At 34.2% G+C, this 17949-nt stretch overlaps 1 protein-coding gene across 4 annotated transcripts in view; it reads left to right on the forward strand.

Annotated features, from left to right (window-relative positions):
- Tmem117 (transmembrane protein 117) overlaps nt 1-17949 on the forward strand; it is a 476419-nt gene that overhangs the window by 82852 nt on the left and 375618 nt on the right. For all 4 annotated transcript variants that reach the window (XM_047551639.1, XM_047551640.1, XM_047551642.1 and 1 more), the window contains one exon: nt 14192-14324. In XM_047551639.1, the coding sequence (XP_047407595.1) occupies nt 14192-14324 (133 nt within the window). The remainder of the gene's footprint in view (nt 1-14191; nt 14325-17949) is intronic.

Here is a 17949-nt window from a genome sequence, read left to right on the forward strand (position 1 = left end):
CTAGCCCCTAAAATTTTATCTTAATATACTTTTGAAACTGGCATTAAACTCAGTCTGGGAGCACTATCATTTTTGCAGATTTCTAATCACATTCTTACTTCACTTTCTTTCTAGAACCTCTTTAATTTCATATTTAATAATATTTTTAGTATTTTATGGAATTATATTTCAATTCTCAATGTTTATTTTTCTGTCAAATTTAGTGAATAACATGTTTTATGAGTAAGCTTCTACTTCTAAAAAGGGGAGATAAGTATATGTTCAGTGTTTTAAAATTCTCTTTGTACACTGAAATAACCAAATTTGATCTGAATATTAATGGATCAATGCCTGTGGGGAACAAAAGTTTTATGATCTTATTGTATAAAGCCAAGTTTGTCCATCAAGAGCCCCTTTTTCCCTAAGGATATTCTATGATATTGCTAGATAATTTTCTTTGTTGATATCTCAAACTTCGAATGATTCCTTTATCCCTCTTCATTCATTTGTTTCTATTACTTATGTTAATTTTTTATTTTTGGTGCTGATAATTGAACCCAGGACCTCATATATGCTAAGAATATGCTTTACCACTGAGCTACACTATCAGCCTTAATTCTCTTTTCATAGTTATTTATACTGTGTTACCATTTTTTCAGTTAGTAAATTTTAAAGAAAAATGAGAAGGAAAGAAATAGGAATCATGTGGTTAGAAACTATAAGATTACACAAAACTGTAATGAGTGCTTCATGTACTCATTTTAGTCTGATTTGAAGTGATTAATTTTCAGATACTGGGATCCAGTTTCAGTTTATCTTCAATTCTTTATTCTAGCCACAAGAAATAGTGCTTGCATTTAGTCAAGTATTCTAGTATTTAAAATATTAAATATTAACTTGACCTTTAAAGAATATTATCAGTATGTTACTTTAGGTTAGTCTCATATATTAGAGAGGCATATGATGGCAGATAAAACATAAGGAGGAACACTTCATCTTTTAATAAGGATAATACTTTTCAAAAAGCTAGTAGTCATTTAAGTTATCAGAGTTTGAGCTAATCTTTTACTGACAAAGCAAATTTTACAATTCCAGAATTGGACTGGATCTGAAAAGTTGTATAATCAAATCTCTTATATTGTATCTGGCAAGTGACTATCCTTCCTTGTCTACACTGGAAGGAACTTAGTTCTTCCTGAGTTCATCCTACAAGCTCTTTTGGATGATTGCTTCAATATATAAAATATTTAACAAGGTGACCTATAGGAGATTACCTCTGATATGCATTTTAAGGAGTATAGGAAGTATAGGAGCTAGCCAAGTGATGGGAAAGGAAGCAAGAGTATCACAGGCAGAGAGCTCAGCATAAAAACCCTCAACCTGCTGAGTCTTGGTGGAAACAGAATGGAAGGTAGAGAGTAATGAGAGAAAAGCTTGGGTCAAACCAAGTGATGCCTTGTGTACCATGTTGAAGAGCTTAGATTTGATACTGTGGGAGAAATAGTGATTACTGAAATGCTTTAAAGAAAGGGGTGATGTGACCATATTTGCATTTTAGTTAGATCTATGGACTCTGAATTTGAGATGGAAAAGGCTGAAGTGAAAAAGGCCAGTTATATGTTTGTTGCAAAAATATCATCAAGAGAAAATGAGAACGTAAGTTTTGAAAGAAGAATATGGAAGTAAGGACATAAAGTAATAGGACTGTTGATTGAAATGGAAGGTGTGCAGGAAGAATGGATTCTACCTGGAGTAATTCTGAAAATGATAAGATATTAAATTTGGAAGTAGGCATGGAATTAGAGACAAGAAAGGCCACATTGGAGATGGGGGGTCATTATTATTTGTTGGGGAAAAGAGTGACAATTTCTAATTTGTTTTTATATACTGAATTTGATTTTCCAGTAGGATGTCCTGGAGGACAGTGGGCAATTGAGACTTCTCTGCTGGAGATACTGAATGTTAAAACCATGAGAGTGGATGAAACCATGTTGTATTATGATAAATACAAGACTGAGGACAGACCATGGGAACATTATAATTTATGTGACAAGGAAAGAATAAAAAAGGTGTATTGGTGTTAGGGAACTCAAGAAAGAAAAATGTCAAAATGGATACTCTGTCATATGCAGCCAAGATATCTAGTAACTGAAAGGTCGATATATTTCTTCTGGAGTTGGCAGTGATTGTGGTAAATAACATTGGCCAGAACAGTTTCGGTATTGTGTTTGCATGGCAAGTAAGATCTCATGAGGGGTGTCGTGATTGTCCTTTCATGAAAGTCTGCATGAAAAGACAAAGACAGTGGATGGTAGTTCAAGGACATGAGATTAAGTAAGTATGGGTTTTAGGATTAACTTAAGAAACTTTTGAGGCAGAAGAAAAAGAGTGAGGAAAAGGAGAGCTTGGATGTACAAAAAGATGAAGGATGGTTGAGCAAGAGCCTAAGGAACAGGGGGGTGTTCTTTTTAAAAACCACAGATAGGGTCTTTTCTGAGAGGATTACTGCATCCTCTGAGAAGTGAGGGAAGAAATAGGAATATCCCTGAAGGTAGACAAATGGAGTGTGAGTGGGCAGGAGGTTGAAGGAAATCATATTTGATGGCAATAGTACCTTTTGAAGGTTGGGACTAAGGTCGTATTCTGAGAGTGAAAGTGACTTTACCTAGGAGCTCTGAGGGGAAATTTGAAATAGATGTTGAGGAGAATGGAAAGAGAATTGACAAGGACAAGGAAAAGCTTTAGCCCATTAATGTGCGATGTGGTGACAGCAACTAAGTTGGGGATATGAAGCCATCATGACTTACCAACTCTAGTCAAATCCTAGCACATATTGTGGGGACCCAGTGGATACAAAAGGCATCCACTTTGTTGCAGTTTATAGATGGTGTAGTATCTACAAAGTAGGTAATACAATAAATTAAAATATAATAAAAAGACAATATTATAAAAATTGTCAAAAAATATAGTGCCTTAGACCAATTGAATTTCTTACTCACATACAACCCCAAATTGCCATATCACTTCTGTTCCAAACAGTGACTCAAGGACTCTGGAGGCTTCCATCTTATGACTCAGCATTTTTCAGTACCATGTTGGCCAAACTTCACTTGCATTGGGGATCAGGAAGGTGCCAGGGAACTAATTTCATGTGGATCTCAGATTGTAGCAGGTGACACAGGCTTAGCTAATCATTGTTTTAATTTTTTGATTAATTTTTTATTTGTCCTATTTAGATATACATGAAAGTAGAGTGTATTTTGATGTATTATACCTACATGGAATAAAACCATTCTTGTGGTTGTACATGATGTGGAGTTACACTGGTCATGTATTCATATATGAACATAAGAAAGTTACGTCCAATTCATTCTACTGTCTTTCCTTATATTCCCCTTTGTCTAATCCCTCCCCCATCTCTTATTGTGTGTTAGCATCTGCATATTAGAGAGACTATTTGGCCTTTGGGTTTTGGGGATTGGCTTATTCCACTTAGCATGATAGTCTCCAGTTCCTTCCATTTATCTGCAAATGACATCATTTCATTCTTCTTTATGGCTGAGTAATATTCCTAATTGTACCACATTTTCATTATCCATTCATTTGTTGAAGGGCATCTAAGTTGGTTCCATAGCTTAAATATTGTGAATTGAACTGCTATAAACATTGATGTGGCTGTGTCTCTATCATATGCTGAAAGATTTTAAGTACTTTGGGTATATGCTGAGAAGTGGGATAATGGGGTCAAATGATGGTTCCAGTCTATGTTTTCTGATAAATTTCCATACTGCTTTCCAGAGTGGTTGCACCAATTTGAAATGTCACCATGAGTGAACCTTTTTTCCCACAACCTTGCTAATATTTATCATTACTTGTATTCTGTTAATTTTAATTGACATTTTGACTGGGATGAGATGGACTTTCAGTGTAGTTTTAATTTGCATTTCTCTAATTGCTGGAGATGTTGAACATTTTTTCATCTATTTGTTGACTGATAGTATCTCTGGTCTAATGCCTAAGTCTTTGATCCACTTTGAGTTGATTTTTGTGCAGGTTGAGAGATAGGGATTTAATTTTATTTTACTACATATGGATTTCCAGTTTTCCCAGCACCATTTGTTATAAAGGCTATTTTTTCTCCAATGTATGTTTATGGTGTTTTTGTCTAGTATGAGATAACTGTATTTATGTGAGTTTGTCTCTGTATCTTCTATTCTGTACCTTTGGTCTTCATGTCTGTTTTGGTGCCAATGCCATGCTGTTTTTGTTACTGTAGCTCTGTAGTATAATTTAAGGTCTGGTATTGTGATACCTCCTGCTTCACTTTTATCACTGAGAATTTCGACTATCCTGGGCCTCTTATATTTTCCAAATGAATTTCATGACTGTTTTTCATATTTCAATGAAGAATGTCATTGAAATTTTAACAGCAATTGCATTAAATCTGTATAGCACTTTTGGTAGTATGTTTATTTTGACAATATTAATTATGCCTATCCAAGAACATGTTAAGCCTTTCTATTTATAAGGCTTTCTTCAATTTCTTTCCTTATTGTTGTGTAGGTTTCATTATAGAGTTTTTTTTCCTCATTTGTTAGATTGATTCCCAAGTATTTATTTTTGAGGCTATTGTGAATGGAATAGTTCTTCAAATTTCTCTTTCAGTTGATTCATCAATGATGTATAGAAATGCAATTGATGTATGGGTGTAAATTTTATATCCTGTCACTTTGCTGGATTCATTTATGAGTTCTAGAAGTTTTCTGGTGGTATTTTGGGGGTCTTCTAAATATAGAATCATGTTGTCAGCAAACAGGGATAGTTTGAGTTCTTCTTTTCCTATTTGTATCCCTTTAATTTCTTTCTTCTGTCTAATTACTCTGGCTAGAGTTTCCAGGACTATGTTGTATAGAAGTGATGAAAGAGGGCATCCTTGTTACAGTTTTTAAAGGGAATATTTTCAGTTTTTCTCCATTTAGAATGACGTTGGCCTTGGGTTTAATGTATATAGCTTTTACAAAGTTGAGGTATCTGCTACTCCTAGTTTTTCTAGTGTTTTGAACATGAATGGATGCAGTATATTTTGTCAAATGCTTTTTCTGCCTCAATTGAAATAATAATATGATTCTTGTCTTTAAATCTATTAATGTGATGAATTACATTTATTAATTTCCATATCGAACCAACCTTGTATCCCTGGGATGAACCCCACTTGATCATGATGCATTAGTTTTTTAATATTTTTTTTGTGTGCTTGCCAGTATTTTGTTAAGAATTTTTGCATCTATGTTCATCAGGGATATTGGTCTGAAGTTTTCTTTCCTTGATGTGTGTTTGCCTGATTATGGTATCAGGATGAAATTAGTCTCATAGAATGAGTTTGGAAGGGTTCCCTCCTTTTCTATGTCATGGAGTAATTTGAGGAGTATTGGTATTAGTTCTTCTTCAATGGTCTTGTGGAACTTGGCTGAGAATCTGTCAGGTCCTGGGCTTTTCTTGGTTGGTAGGATTTTGAGAGCATCTTCAATTTCAATGCTTGAAATTGATCTGTTTAAATTTTCTATGTCCTCCTGATTTAATTTGGGTAAGTCATCCATCTGTCTTTAGAAAATTTTCAATGTCTTCAAGATTTTCTATTTTATTAGAGTATAAATTTCAAAAGTAGTTCCTGTTTATCATTTCTACTTCAGTAGTGTCCATCATGTTTTTTTCATTTTTTTCATCATGAATTTTAGTGATTTGAGTTTTCTCTTTTCCTGTCTGTTAATGTGGCTAGGTGTTTATCTATTTTATTTATTTTTTCAAAGAACCAACTTTTTATTTCATCTATATTTTTTATTTCATTAATTTCAGCTCTGATTTTAATTAGTTCCTGTCTTCTTCCTTTTTTGGTGTGGATTTGTTCTTCTTTTTCTAGGGCTTTGAGATGTAATGTTAGGTCATTTATTTGTTGACTTTCTGTTTTTTTAATGAATGAGCTCAGTGCAGTGAACTTTTCTCTTTTCTCTTAGCACTGCCTTCATAGTGTCCCAGAGATTTTGATATATTGTATTGCTATTCTCATTTACCTCTAAGTATCTTTTAAATTTTATTCCTGATTTATTCTGCTATCCATTGATCATTTAATAGCATATTAATCAGTCTCCAGGTGTTAGAGTAGCTTCTATTTTTCCTTTTGTCATTGATTTCAAATTTCATTCCACTATGATCTGATAGAGTGCAAGGTATCTCAACTTTTTTTTTATTTTCTAAGAGTTGCTTTGTGGCCTAAGATATGGTCTATTTTAGAGAAAGATCTGTGCTGCTGAGAAGAAAGTATATTCAGTCATGGTGGATGAATATTCTATATATGTCTGGTAAAGCTAAATTATTAATTGCATTTTTTAGTTCTCTAGCTTCTTTATGTAGTTTTTATTTGGAGCATCTAGCCAGTGGTGAGAGAGGTGTGTTAAAGTTCCCCAGTATTAACATTTTGTGGTCTATTTGATTCTTTTTTTTTTTTTTTTTTTTTTTTTTGGTGGTACTGGGGATCGAACTCAGGGTCTTGCAATTACGAGGCAAGCACTCTACCAGCTGAGCTATCTCCCCAGCCCCTCTATTTGATTCTTGAAATTGAGAAGGATTTGTTTGATGTACGTAGATGCTCCATTGTTTGGGGCATAAATATTTATGATTTTTGTGTCTTGTTGATCTATAATTCTCTTAATTAGTATGAAATGTCCTTCTTTACCTCTTCTGATTAACTATGACTTGAACTCCACTTTATCTGATATGAGGATAGAAACCCTGCTTGTTTATGAGATCCATGTGAATATGATTTTTTCCCATTCTTTCACCTTCAATCTGTGGATATATTTTCCTCTGAGGTGAGTGTCTTGGAGGCAGCATATTATTGGTTCTTGTTTTTTAATCCAATCTACCAGTCTATGTCTTTTGGTTGAGGCGTTTCAGTCATTTACATTCAATGTTATTATTGAGAAATGTTTTTTATTCCCTGTCATTTTTATTTATTTCTGGTTTTTAATTTGAATTAGTCTCTCTCTCTCTCTCTCTCTCTCTCTCTCTCTCTCTCTCTCTTTTTTAGTTTCTCCTTTTATTGACTATTATTCAAGTGTAGTTCCTCCCTTTTCTGGTTTTCACTTTTATTTTTTATTTCTTCTTCATGAAATATTTTGCTAAGTATCTTTTGTAGTGTAGAGTATCTAGTTGTGAATTCTTTTAACTTTTATTTATCATGTAAGGTTTTTATTTACTCATCAAATCTGAAGCTTATATTTGCTGGGATGGTATTTTTGGTTGGAATTCATTTGCTTCTTTTTCAGAGCTTGGTATGTATTATTCCCAGACCTCCTAGCTTTGAGGGTCTGGGTTCAGAAATCAGCTGAGATCTAGATTGGTTTCCCTGTATATGTGACCTGACATTTTTCTCTGGCAGACCTTAAATTCTTATTCTGTATATTAAGAATTTTCATAATAATATGCCTTTGTGTGGATCTGTTCTTATTTTGTATATTTGGGGTCCTTTAAGCCTCCTGTACTTGATTTTTTATTTCATCCATTAGGTTTGGGAAATTTTCTGACATTATTTCTCTGAAAATATTGTGCATTCATTTGGTTTTTATCTTCAAGCCTTCATTTATACTGATACATTTTAAATTTGGTCTTTTTAGGTTGTCATATTTCTTGAAAGTTATGTTCATGGTCTCTTCATATCTTTTCTCCATAGTCAACTTTATTTTCAGGATTATATATTTTGTCTTCATTGCCTGAAACTCTGTATTCTGAGGGCCTAGTCTGTTGGTGATGTTCTTCATTGAATTTTTCATTTTCTTTATTGTTTCCTTCATTTTGAAGATTTCTGCTTTTTTGTTCTTTTTCCAGAATCTCTATCTGTTTATTGAAGTCATCTTTTACTTCCTGTATTTTCTCTCTGATTTCACTCCTATCATTGTTCTTTACCTTGTAGATCAGTTTAAATATGTACATTCTAAACTCCTTCTCTGCATTTCTTCCACTTTGGTGTCAATAGATTCTGTTATTGAAGAATCCATTGTTTGGGGAGATTTGTTCCTTCTTTGCCATGTTGTTTGTGTGTCTCTGAAGGTTTCCAGTACCTCACTGTATAGGGGGAGACAAATAACAATCACCAATGAAATCAATATACAGCATCCTACCAACTACTTCCTGCTAGTATGTCTACAATGTTAATTGCCACAAAAACCAGGAATGATATGATCAGTTATTACCTACAATAAAAACAGCAAGTTTGCAAAAGAGTTTATAATTTCAAATGCTGAACAGGAGAGAACAAGAAGTGATGTAGGATGTGATGATTATGAGAGTATAGGAAAGAAGATAAATGTAAAAATTTAAAGGAAGAGTTAAAGAGAGAACAATAAGGATTGGCTATTACCAGAAAAAAGAGAGAAAGAGAATCAAGGGAAACAGACAAGTGAGGGAAAATAAATATATAAAGTTAAAATTTTAAAAATTAAAAATAAAAATGAAAGTATACAAAACAAAACAAATATATTAATCAAACATCTCAGTCCTTAAAATACTGATCCATGAAAAATACTTGCCTTCAAAAATGCTAGAAATGGGAACAAAGATAAAATTTGAATATATGTAAATTTCTGCAAATCATTAAGGTCTCAATTAGAGAAAAGGAAAAAAAAAGATATTGAAGAAAAGTTAAAGAATTGTTTCTGTTGGAGTTCAAAGGATTCTCAGCTTGGATAAAAAATGTTTCCTCTTTCTGTTCTCTTTGCACAGTTGGGAGAGATGTGTCTTATTTCCTGCACAAGGACATTGTGCAGCATGCCTTTCAATGTAGTTGGGCAGTGTCTTTGATCTCCTAATTCTCTGTGTCTAGACATGTCTCAGGTCTCTTAAAAATACAAGTTCCTTTAATTCCTTTATCCCTTCACTTTGCTCATGGAGGGACTGCCCTGGCTGGTGCCTGTGGCTGAAGCAGTAGCTGTGGCATTGCGGATTTCATCCTTATTTTATTATATTTAACCTCTGAAACTCCCATCTGCTTTGAAATTCCAGTATAACATTTCAGTAAAGTCCCCCCCAACCCTTATTTTTTGTTCACCCACCTTGCTGAGAAGCTGCCTATCTGCTTCCTTGGTTTCACGTCATGACCAGTCAAGAGAGTGACCTCTATTTCACCATCTCGAAAAACTCTAATCATTGTTTTTGATAACTTCTGGATGTTTAGGACCCAAACAAGCCCAACTAGAATGAATCTCATGACTTTCTCTAGAAATTCTAGTGTAAAAGCATCATCTTCTCCTCCCTGGAGAAAAATGAAGACATGTTCCTTAACACTGCTACTGTCCTCCAGGGAACAAAAAGGGTTTGAAAAATGCATTGGAGGAGAAGGTAGATGACATTAGTTATGATAACATTCCAACCTAAGGAGTTCGAAATTGTGAAATGGAGATAAATCAAACCTTCAACAATATTATTTGTGTGCTGGATCATGTGTTGGTTGAAGTCATTCCATCCATTTAGTTAAGCAGTTTGCATTATTTTCTGAACATTTATTGTATGCAGAAAGTTAGTTATTTGTGATTTAGGGAAAAAAATGATAAAAAGGTAGAAAATTTGAGAAGAAAGTCAATAAAGAAAGACTCCTTATAATTTAAACTAGTTTTAGTTTTTTGTTTTGTTTTTGTTATTTTCAATAGAGAACATCTTCACTGGTATGTGTAATGTCTGGTAACTTGACTTTACCTATGTAAAATTAGATATACTCCTTTAAATACCTGCAAGTGCCATTCATTTCTTATGTACGTGGCTGGCCAAATCATATAGGAAGTTTGGAGGCAAAAGTCTTAATGGATGATAGTGTTAATTTCAGCTTAGAGTCCTCTTTAGTAAAGTATCTCCTCATTTTCCCTTTTATATTTTTTGCTATTTTATATGTAGTGCCAGACTTTTTCCTCTAAATTCAAATAATCTTGCTCAGAGTTTTGCCTTATGAGATGAGTAGAGAGTACAATACTGGTAAATTTTTTAGATGACCGTTTCTATCAGTAAAGGTTTATGGAAGTCTCTGGGAATATAGGGGTTCTGAAAATAAATCCTCCAGTTTGAATTTTCCTCTCTCCACCCCTTCTTCTAATGCTGCTTGAGTGATGGTCTTCTACCATCTATTTTGCACTAATGTGATTCGTCTATCCAGCTCATGTGCTCCTAATGGAGGTGGGTGGATGCCCTATCTGCACCATTCCCTTAAGACTAACTCATTATGATAACCTAGATTTGCAAGACCATGACCCTTGATACCTTGACCTTCACCAGAATTCACCTAAGCATTCCCAAATGAAGCTCTGCCATGTTGGAGACCTAAGTACTTGCATCCTTTATGAATCTAGATGCTTCTCATCTTTCTCATCCTCTGCATTAACAACCTCCCAAGAGTAGGGCTGCCCCGTTCTCTTATCTGGAAACATAAACACTTTTGTTGTCTTCTCTGAGATTCCTCAGTTTATTTCTATTCACAGGCATCCTTGTGAGAACCATGAGAAGAATCATGACTTAAAAAAGTCTGGCAGTGAGGTAGAAATGAAATGTTCCTTTCCATTCTTTTCCTGATGAGAATGCAGAAGCAAAATTGTTGCTGAAGAATTTTCTCTTAAACTTGTCTACCCATGTCTTCCACAAAGTGTATGAACACATCATATAAAGGATAAATTCTGATGTTCTAGGCCATTTCAGTTGATTTTAGCTAATATTATAACTGTCAGTCCCATTCCCACCTCACCCCCAACAGATAATGTAGGGTTGTGTGACAGGATTATTCTGCTATAAAACGTATTTCCAATTACCTTCACCATATCAAGATTGATGGTCTACATAGTTAAGATGGATTTTATTGATAGATAACATAAACATACACTCAGATTTATAAGTAAGTATATAATTAAAATAATAAGAAATGTACCACTTCATTTTTATGGTCCTGGGGATTGAACCCAGGAGTGCTCACTACTGAGACATTTCCATATTCGTTTTATTTTTTATTTTGAGACAGGATCTCACTAAATTGCTTAGGACCTTGCTAAGTTGCTGAGGCTGGCTTTGATCCTCCTGCCTCAGCCTCCAGAGTCACAGAAATATACCACTTTTCATGATGCTTGTCACTTCTGTTGACTTATAAGGAATGTTTTTACTCTGGCAGTTTCTGAAATTCCTCTAATGAAAAATGTTACAAATCTGCAAATTTTGTGACCTATAGGAAATATGGCACATACAGTCAGCCTTCCATGTCTGTTGGTTCCATATCTGCATATCAACCAATCATGGATTAAAAATATTTGAAAAAATTACATGTGTACTGAACATGTACAGATTATATTTTGGTCATTATTCTCTAAACAATGAACTATAACAAATATTTTAATAGCATTTACATTGTACGAAGTATTTTAAATAATCTAGTGATCACTTAAAGTGTATGGGAGGATGTACATGGGTTATATGCAAATGCCATGCTGTTTTATGGGGACTTGAGCATCCATAGATTTTGGTATTTGCAGAAGGTTCTGCAATCAATCCTCTGTGGATTCTGAGAGACAACTATAATTTATCGTCCAAACCAATATACTTCAAAAAGGAGGGGAGGTCGCTATTATTAATTATTCCAGGATAATAGTTATAAACCACTACTATCCCAAGCCAACATCATTATGGTCACCCTACAGGACAGAGATGGTGTATCTTCATGAGATATCCTCAAGTAACTCCAAGGTTCTTGGTTTGATTGGATTGTATGGAAGCGTCATTTGTGAGAGCAGTCATCAGATGGCAGCCTGTATGTAGGTGCTCAATCATTAAGTTAATTTTAAAGTTGCTCATGAGAAACTTACAATGCAATTTGACTAAAAAAATTGGGTCATGCCAGTTCTAGCCTTAATATATTGTAGCACTTTTTTTATTGTTTTTTTTTCCCCAGTGAATTTCAAGTCATGTCAGTCTGCCATTTTGTTCTAATGACTCTAATGGCTGAAATTAGTGCCAGACAATCAACTTGCAGTGACAGCATAAATGGTACTGTCATGTTTCTCCTTTTTATTAACTTTTCATTATTTCAGCCGGTGCAAGTCAACCCACAATGTTTTATTTGCCACACACTCTTAAAATCACCACCATTATTATTTGACTCTTAAAGTACATCCATTAGTAATTTTTTGACATGTGCATATGTTAAGAAAGAAATTCACATTTAAATATCAAAGGAACTCTAATTTCCAGTTCTTGTGGTTCTTGGATATAAATTACTGAATTAAATAAATAGGTCTTGGTTTGAAGCCAGAAGGACTTGCAACAAATGGATTACTGAGTGAAGAGAGTCCATAAACCTAAAACAAGGTCATATTTCCCCTACATGCCCAAATAATGGTTGACTTTGAGCCCTCTCCTGCTTTGCTTACAGCTGTGTCTCTTATACCTCAGACCTTGTCTGGCATATAAGAGTCACACATTAAATATTTGCTTAAGGTATGAATAAATATTCTTTAGAGTTTGCTTTAAGAAATATATGCCATGTATTTTTACTTTCAAGGAGTCTATGCTTGATATCTATTTACTGTCATATTCCTGTCAATGTTTGTGTGGAGGCTTGAAAATATCAGGCTATTAATTGAATCAATCAAATTAATTAATTAGATCAATTAATCAACAAGTTCTATAGTCTTATAATCTTCCATGTTTTCATTTGTTTCAGCAGAGAGTTTTTTGCATTTTCTTTTCAGTTATGTAGTCATGTTCTGGTGACTTTCATATTTGCCCTTTGCTTCTCTAGCACAGGTCAAGAAACCAGGTAATATAACACAATCTGCCTTTGTACATTTTAGCTCCATCTAAGAATTTAACTAGGATCGTCTTTCTGTTAGCCTTGTTTCCAAATGACATTAACGTGCTATTCTATTTTAATAAAAGTGAGATACAAGGGAAAGTTTAATAGTTAAACCTTAAAAGATTATTTTTTTCCTATGCTCAATAGCTATATGAGAGCTAGAGTGGTCATTTCCGGGTGGAAGCGCTCATACACACACACATACACACACACACACACACACACACACACACACACATGCACGCACGCACACATAATTTCATAACTTTTATGTTATTAAAAAAGGGAATATTTTATCTAGTGATAAATATTATTGTAAGATTTCAGATCTACCCAGTGTTAATTATAATTCTTATATCTATATAATCTGCCTTATTATTTTACATGCTTTGTCAGGAATAGAGATAAGTATAATAGAGAAAATTTATCTTGGGAGAGACCAGGATGACCTGTGTTCAATTTTTTTCTTATTCTAATGGTTTTTAAATCTTTATAACCTTTCAGGATACTAGTGCCCTCATTTTTCTTCTTTACCATAAATATAAAAAATTTCTTTGGACTAATTGTGATATTGGTAATTTTTACTTCAGTGTTTATTTAAAATATTTTTTTTCTTAAAGTATTTGCATTTTAACATTTAAGTTTAGTACTTGTCTCTGTAAATGGGGTTTTAGGATCTAGATGGAAATCATGTTTTGCTGAGAACCACACCAGCCTCTATAATATTCATCCATACTTCCTACTCCTGGTGTTGCTCATGTGACTGTTCTTGAGTATGAACTATTTTAGCTAAGAGTGAGGCTAAGTCATCTGTGACTTATTACAAAGATTTCATTTCTTTTTCAAGTCTTCATATACCTTAAACAATAATTGTATCTTTTTGTAAATAAGGTTGTGTTTCATTTTATCATCTGACCAGCATTAAGAATGGATCTAATGAAGCAAGAGGAAATGATATGAAATTCATGAAACTTCTTTATCACTTGCCTTAAGTAGTTTTGCCATGAACCAATGACATAGTCATGAAATAAAAAATAGCAAGTAGTGTGTGTTAATTCTTGTTTCCATGCCAGCATAGTGAACAGTCTCTGGATACTAAATTTTCACATTCGGATCATTTTGCTCTAGTGTAAAGTGTGATATGAGAATTGTCTTAGACTTTATTCATGATCATTTAGTTGCAAAAGAGTGAAAAAGATATTATATATTGGTTTCAACCAGAAAATGGTCCTATGGCAAAAAATTCATAATTTAGTGAGAAAAATCAAGATTTAATAAAATAAAGATGTGTGTATTTTGGTTTATAATGTATGTTGATTTCTGATACCATTTGTATTTCAGGTCAGTTGCTCCGGTTAAAAATGTTTCGAGAGGATCATGGATCTTGGATGACGATGTTCTTCAGCACAATTCTCTTTCTCTTCATCTTCTCTCACATATATAACACGATTCTTCTGATGGATGGGAACATGGGGTAGGTTATCTTTCCCCTTTCTACTGTGGTGAGTGTTATGTTTGAAACTCATAAGAATTCAATCAGAATTTTTTAGTTTGTAGTAACTTGACTCTCCTTTACAAATAGCCTAACCTGGATAGGGAGACTTGTGTTTTCCCTAAAGGGTGTAAAATCTTTTTTCCAAAAGACATAGCATTTTATAATACTTAGATTTGTTCCTTATATTTTTAGACTTTTTTATGGAGTACTTTGAGAGCAGGTATTAGTTTCATAGTGACAGAGTATGAGAAGCAGGAAACTTAATGACTTGCTTATATTCACCTAGTTAGCAGAACAGGGCTGCAATGAGGATCTTCATGTTTGCATTTCTATTGCTCTGCAATGCCTGGCTAAATAAGGTGCTTGATCTTTGTGGCTTTTAATTTATTTATTTATTTTATTTATTTATTTTTTTTGACAGTTTAATAGAGAAATCTTTGTTATAAGTGGATCATTCAAAAGTAGGCTACCCTGATTTAAATGCAGCGTTCTATCCATATTTATCAAATCATTATAGCATGAAGATGTGCTAATAAGTAGATTGTAACTTTTTTTCAAACTTTCTCCAGTTCATTAATTATATAATGAAATATAAGAAATTGTCTTTTGGCCTAATTTCCTCTTGGTTTGCCCTCAGTAAGTTTTAAAGGCAGCATACAAGGAGACTGGTTTAGCCTACCGCATTAAGTAATAGCTCAGTGTTAATAATAAACCACCTTAGATATTTGTTGTTGATTGAAATAATCACTAAGGAAGGTCTTGATTTACCCTTCCAACAGATTAGAAAAACCAGATAATATCCTTTTGTTCTAAGTAATAGGCTAGGCAAGATTATTGCCAGTTCTATACTATGTAGTTGTTTTGATGTTATACATAGATTTTAGCATCATGTTCAGTGCTAAAATGAAAGATAATTTAAAATTCTGGTATTTTTTTCCTCCACCTCTAAAGGGAAATGAATAGTAAAAGGAAAATATTTTATAAGGTTATACTTTAGTCCTTGCTAGCAGTGATAAATTCAAGAATGCGATTTTAGATCAATATTCAGGCCTTATAAAGTTATTAATTGCTTTGTAGTTATTTCTTGTACTTAGAATTGATGCTATTAATATTGAATCTATTTTTAAATGACAGAGTTACAGGCTCTAACCTGGGCTGCTTAGAATATGTATTATTTCTAGTAACAGAAATAATAATATGTAGTTTATAAATATATTCTTTGCTCAGAAGCTGCCTTTTCATCTATTTGTATTTTTATATGGAGCTAGTGAGGAATATGTTAAACAGAAATGCTTATTCTGAGGAAAGGAGATTTCAAAGCTTTGAATCAAATGTGGTAATAATCCCTTGCACACTGCAAAGCATGTAGTAGCTAATAATAGAACTAATCTTAATGACAGCTAACAATTACTGAGTACTTCGTATGAGACATGAATTGTCTCACACTGACCCTGTGCAAGAGGTATCAACTCCATTTTACAGATTAAGAAACCAAGAACTAGAGAGGTTTACCACTTGCCCAAGTTTACATTCTAATTAAATATTCATTTTCAGCAATAGTAGAAAAGGAGTTGAGAAATAAGTAGTAAATTTTAGTAACAACCCATTGAAAAGCTAGCACAGATCTGACTGATGGCTGGTCTTGCTACTCATTTGCCCCATGCATACTAGTCTGTCTTTATTTCAATCTCATAAGCTGAGTTTGAAAATTGAAAGGAGTAGGAAGTACATGCAGGAAATAAGATAATAGTTCAGAATTTATGTGTAATATCTTAATGAAGTTATAAGTGGTTCTCTTTTATTCTCAGACTGAACACATTCTTACATGTTTCTATGTAACCATTGAACCTTTAGCAACACACCGTATTTTTTCTGGAAAAGGATCTTTTGCTGAGAAGATTTCTTAAAGGTCTCATTTTTTAAAAAATATCCAAAGCCAGGAACAAATTATTTAGTTCTACAGATAAAAAAAAAAAAAATCACCTTTTATAAAACATGTTTGCCAACTTTCATGATACACATCGTTTGAACTAGTGAACACTTCAAAGTGGGAATGTAAATCTGAAGGAAATTCAGTTCTTAGAGCAAACAGGTAAGCTGTACTTAGAGTTTCTTCAGGAGACACTGTATTATCTGAGGCGTTGCTTCATCCTATGTGGGGCAGAAAATGATGGCCTGAGAGTGTGGAAAGGACACTAAACACCCAGATGTCTCAGTGGACTGGTTTTATATCAGATGATTGCTGGTGGTAGGAAGGAATTCAGGATTCTTATTTACTGAATTTTATTTGCATAGAGGATTTCAGTCTGTCCTTGTTTATGGATGTCTCTAGGAACATTAGCCTAGCACAGTTCCCCAAAAGTGTTTTGAGAATTTTCAGTGAAGGCTAGACTTGAGTTCATGTATTTTAGGACTCCTTTTCCAAACAAGGATGAACAGTGAGTGCTGTACTGCTTCAGAGAGGAAGAAAGAAATTTTCCCAAACTGGTCCACTTTTAAAAAATTGTTTGTTTGTTTATTTATTTATTTTGCCCATTTTAGAACGGGATATAAATTTAGGCTTAACTGGAATCCCATGATGTTTTGTCACGGAGAACACAAAATCACTAGGTGTATGTAGAAAAGAAGCTAGCCACAACTGACTTAATAAGAGTCAAGTTGCCTGGCCCCTGTTTTCTCATTACAGGGAATTCCCTGTGATTGTCACTAATTCTTATGGTTTTAGACACCTTGGGGGAGCCAAGTAGAGAGTCTGTCAAACAGACAGCGAAAGAGTAAGGTAATTGAAGGGGCTAAAAGGCACCAAGACTCAGACCATCCTTATGTCCTGGTACTGTGGAGGAAAAACTCCACCCTCCTTTGATTCTGTTTCCATCCCCTTCACACCTCACAGCACCAAAATGCTGCTTTTAAAAAACCCTTTTGTTCGCCAACATGAAGCTAATCACCTTTATATAAATAATAAGGTTGTAGGTGAGGTTTGGGCTGTAGAGAAAGTGCTAGTCCTGGGCAGTGTTGCTTCTAACCATTTTAGAGGCAATTTTGTTTTTTCCTCACAAGGTGGCAGACGCAAGTAACTTGAGGCTTCTGCTTCACAATCCTTAGAACTGCTGGAAATTATAACGCAGCCAGATAGGCTCTTTTATTATGCATAGCTGAGATTATGCAAAGGTAAGGAAAAACTCAAGGATAGAAAAGCAGAAGGACCTGAAAACCAGGCCCACAAAACTGTGAGCTGATACTCAGAGACAGTGACTTAAGGACTTGAATTTTTACTCTCTTCTAGGGACCAGAAAGAACTGATTCTTACATTAAGTGAGACATTGAAGCAAGTCTTCACATTAGATGGTTCTGCAAAGGGCTGTGGAGGAAGAGGGGCTGGAAACAGAACAGGAACAGGGACTGGACTCTGGGGAGGGGGATTCGCCCAGGGAACTCATATAGACACAGTTTGTGGCTTTAACGTACAGTTTCTTTTCATTAGAATTTTTAAAACCCACACCTGCCAAACATGCCTGTATATTCACTTCTTCCAGTTTCAGATTCTTACCTCTCTCTGGAGCCCCCATGATAGTTTGGAGAATTTGTTTTATTAGGTAGAGCA

Source organism: Sciurus carolinensis, chromosome 4, assembly GCF_902686445.1.
Source record: "Sciurus carolinensis chromosome 4, mSciCar1.2, whole genome shotgun sequence".
Classification (NCBI taxonomy): domain Eukaryota; kingdom Metazoa; phylum Chordata; class Mammalia; order Rodentia; family Sciuridae; genus Sciurus; species Sciurus carolinensis.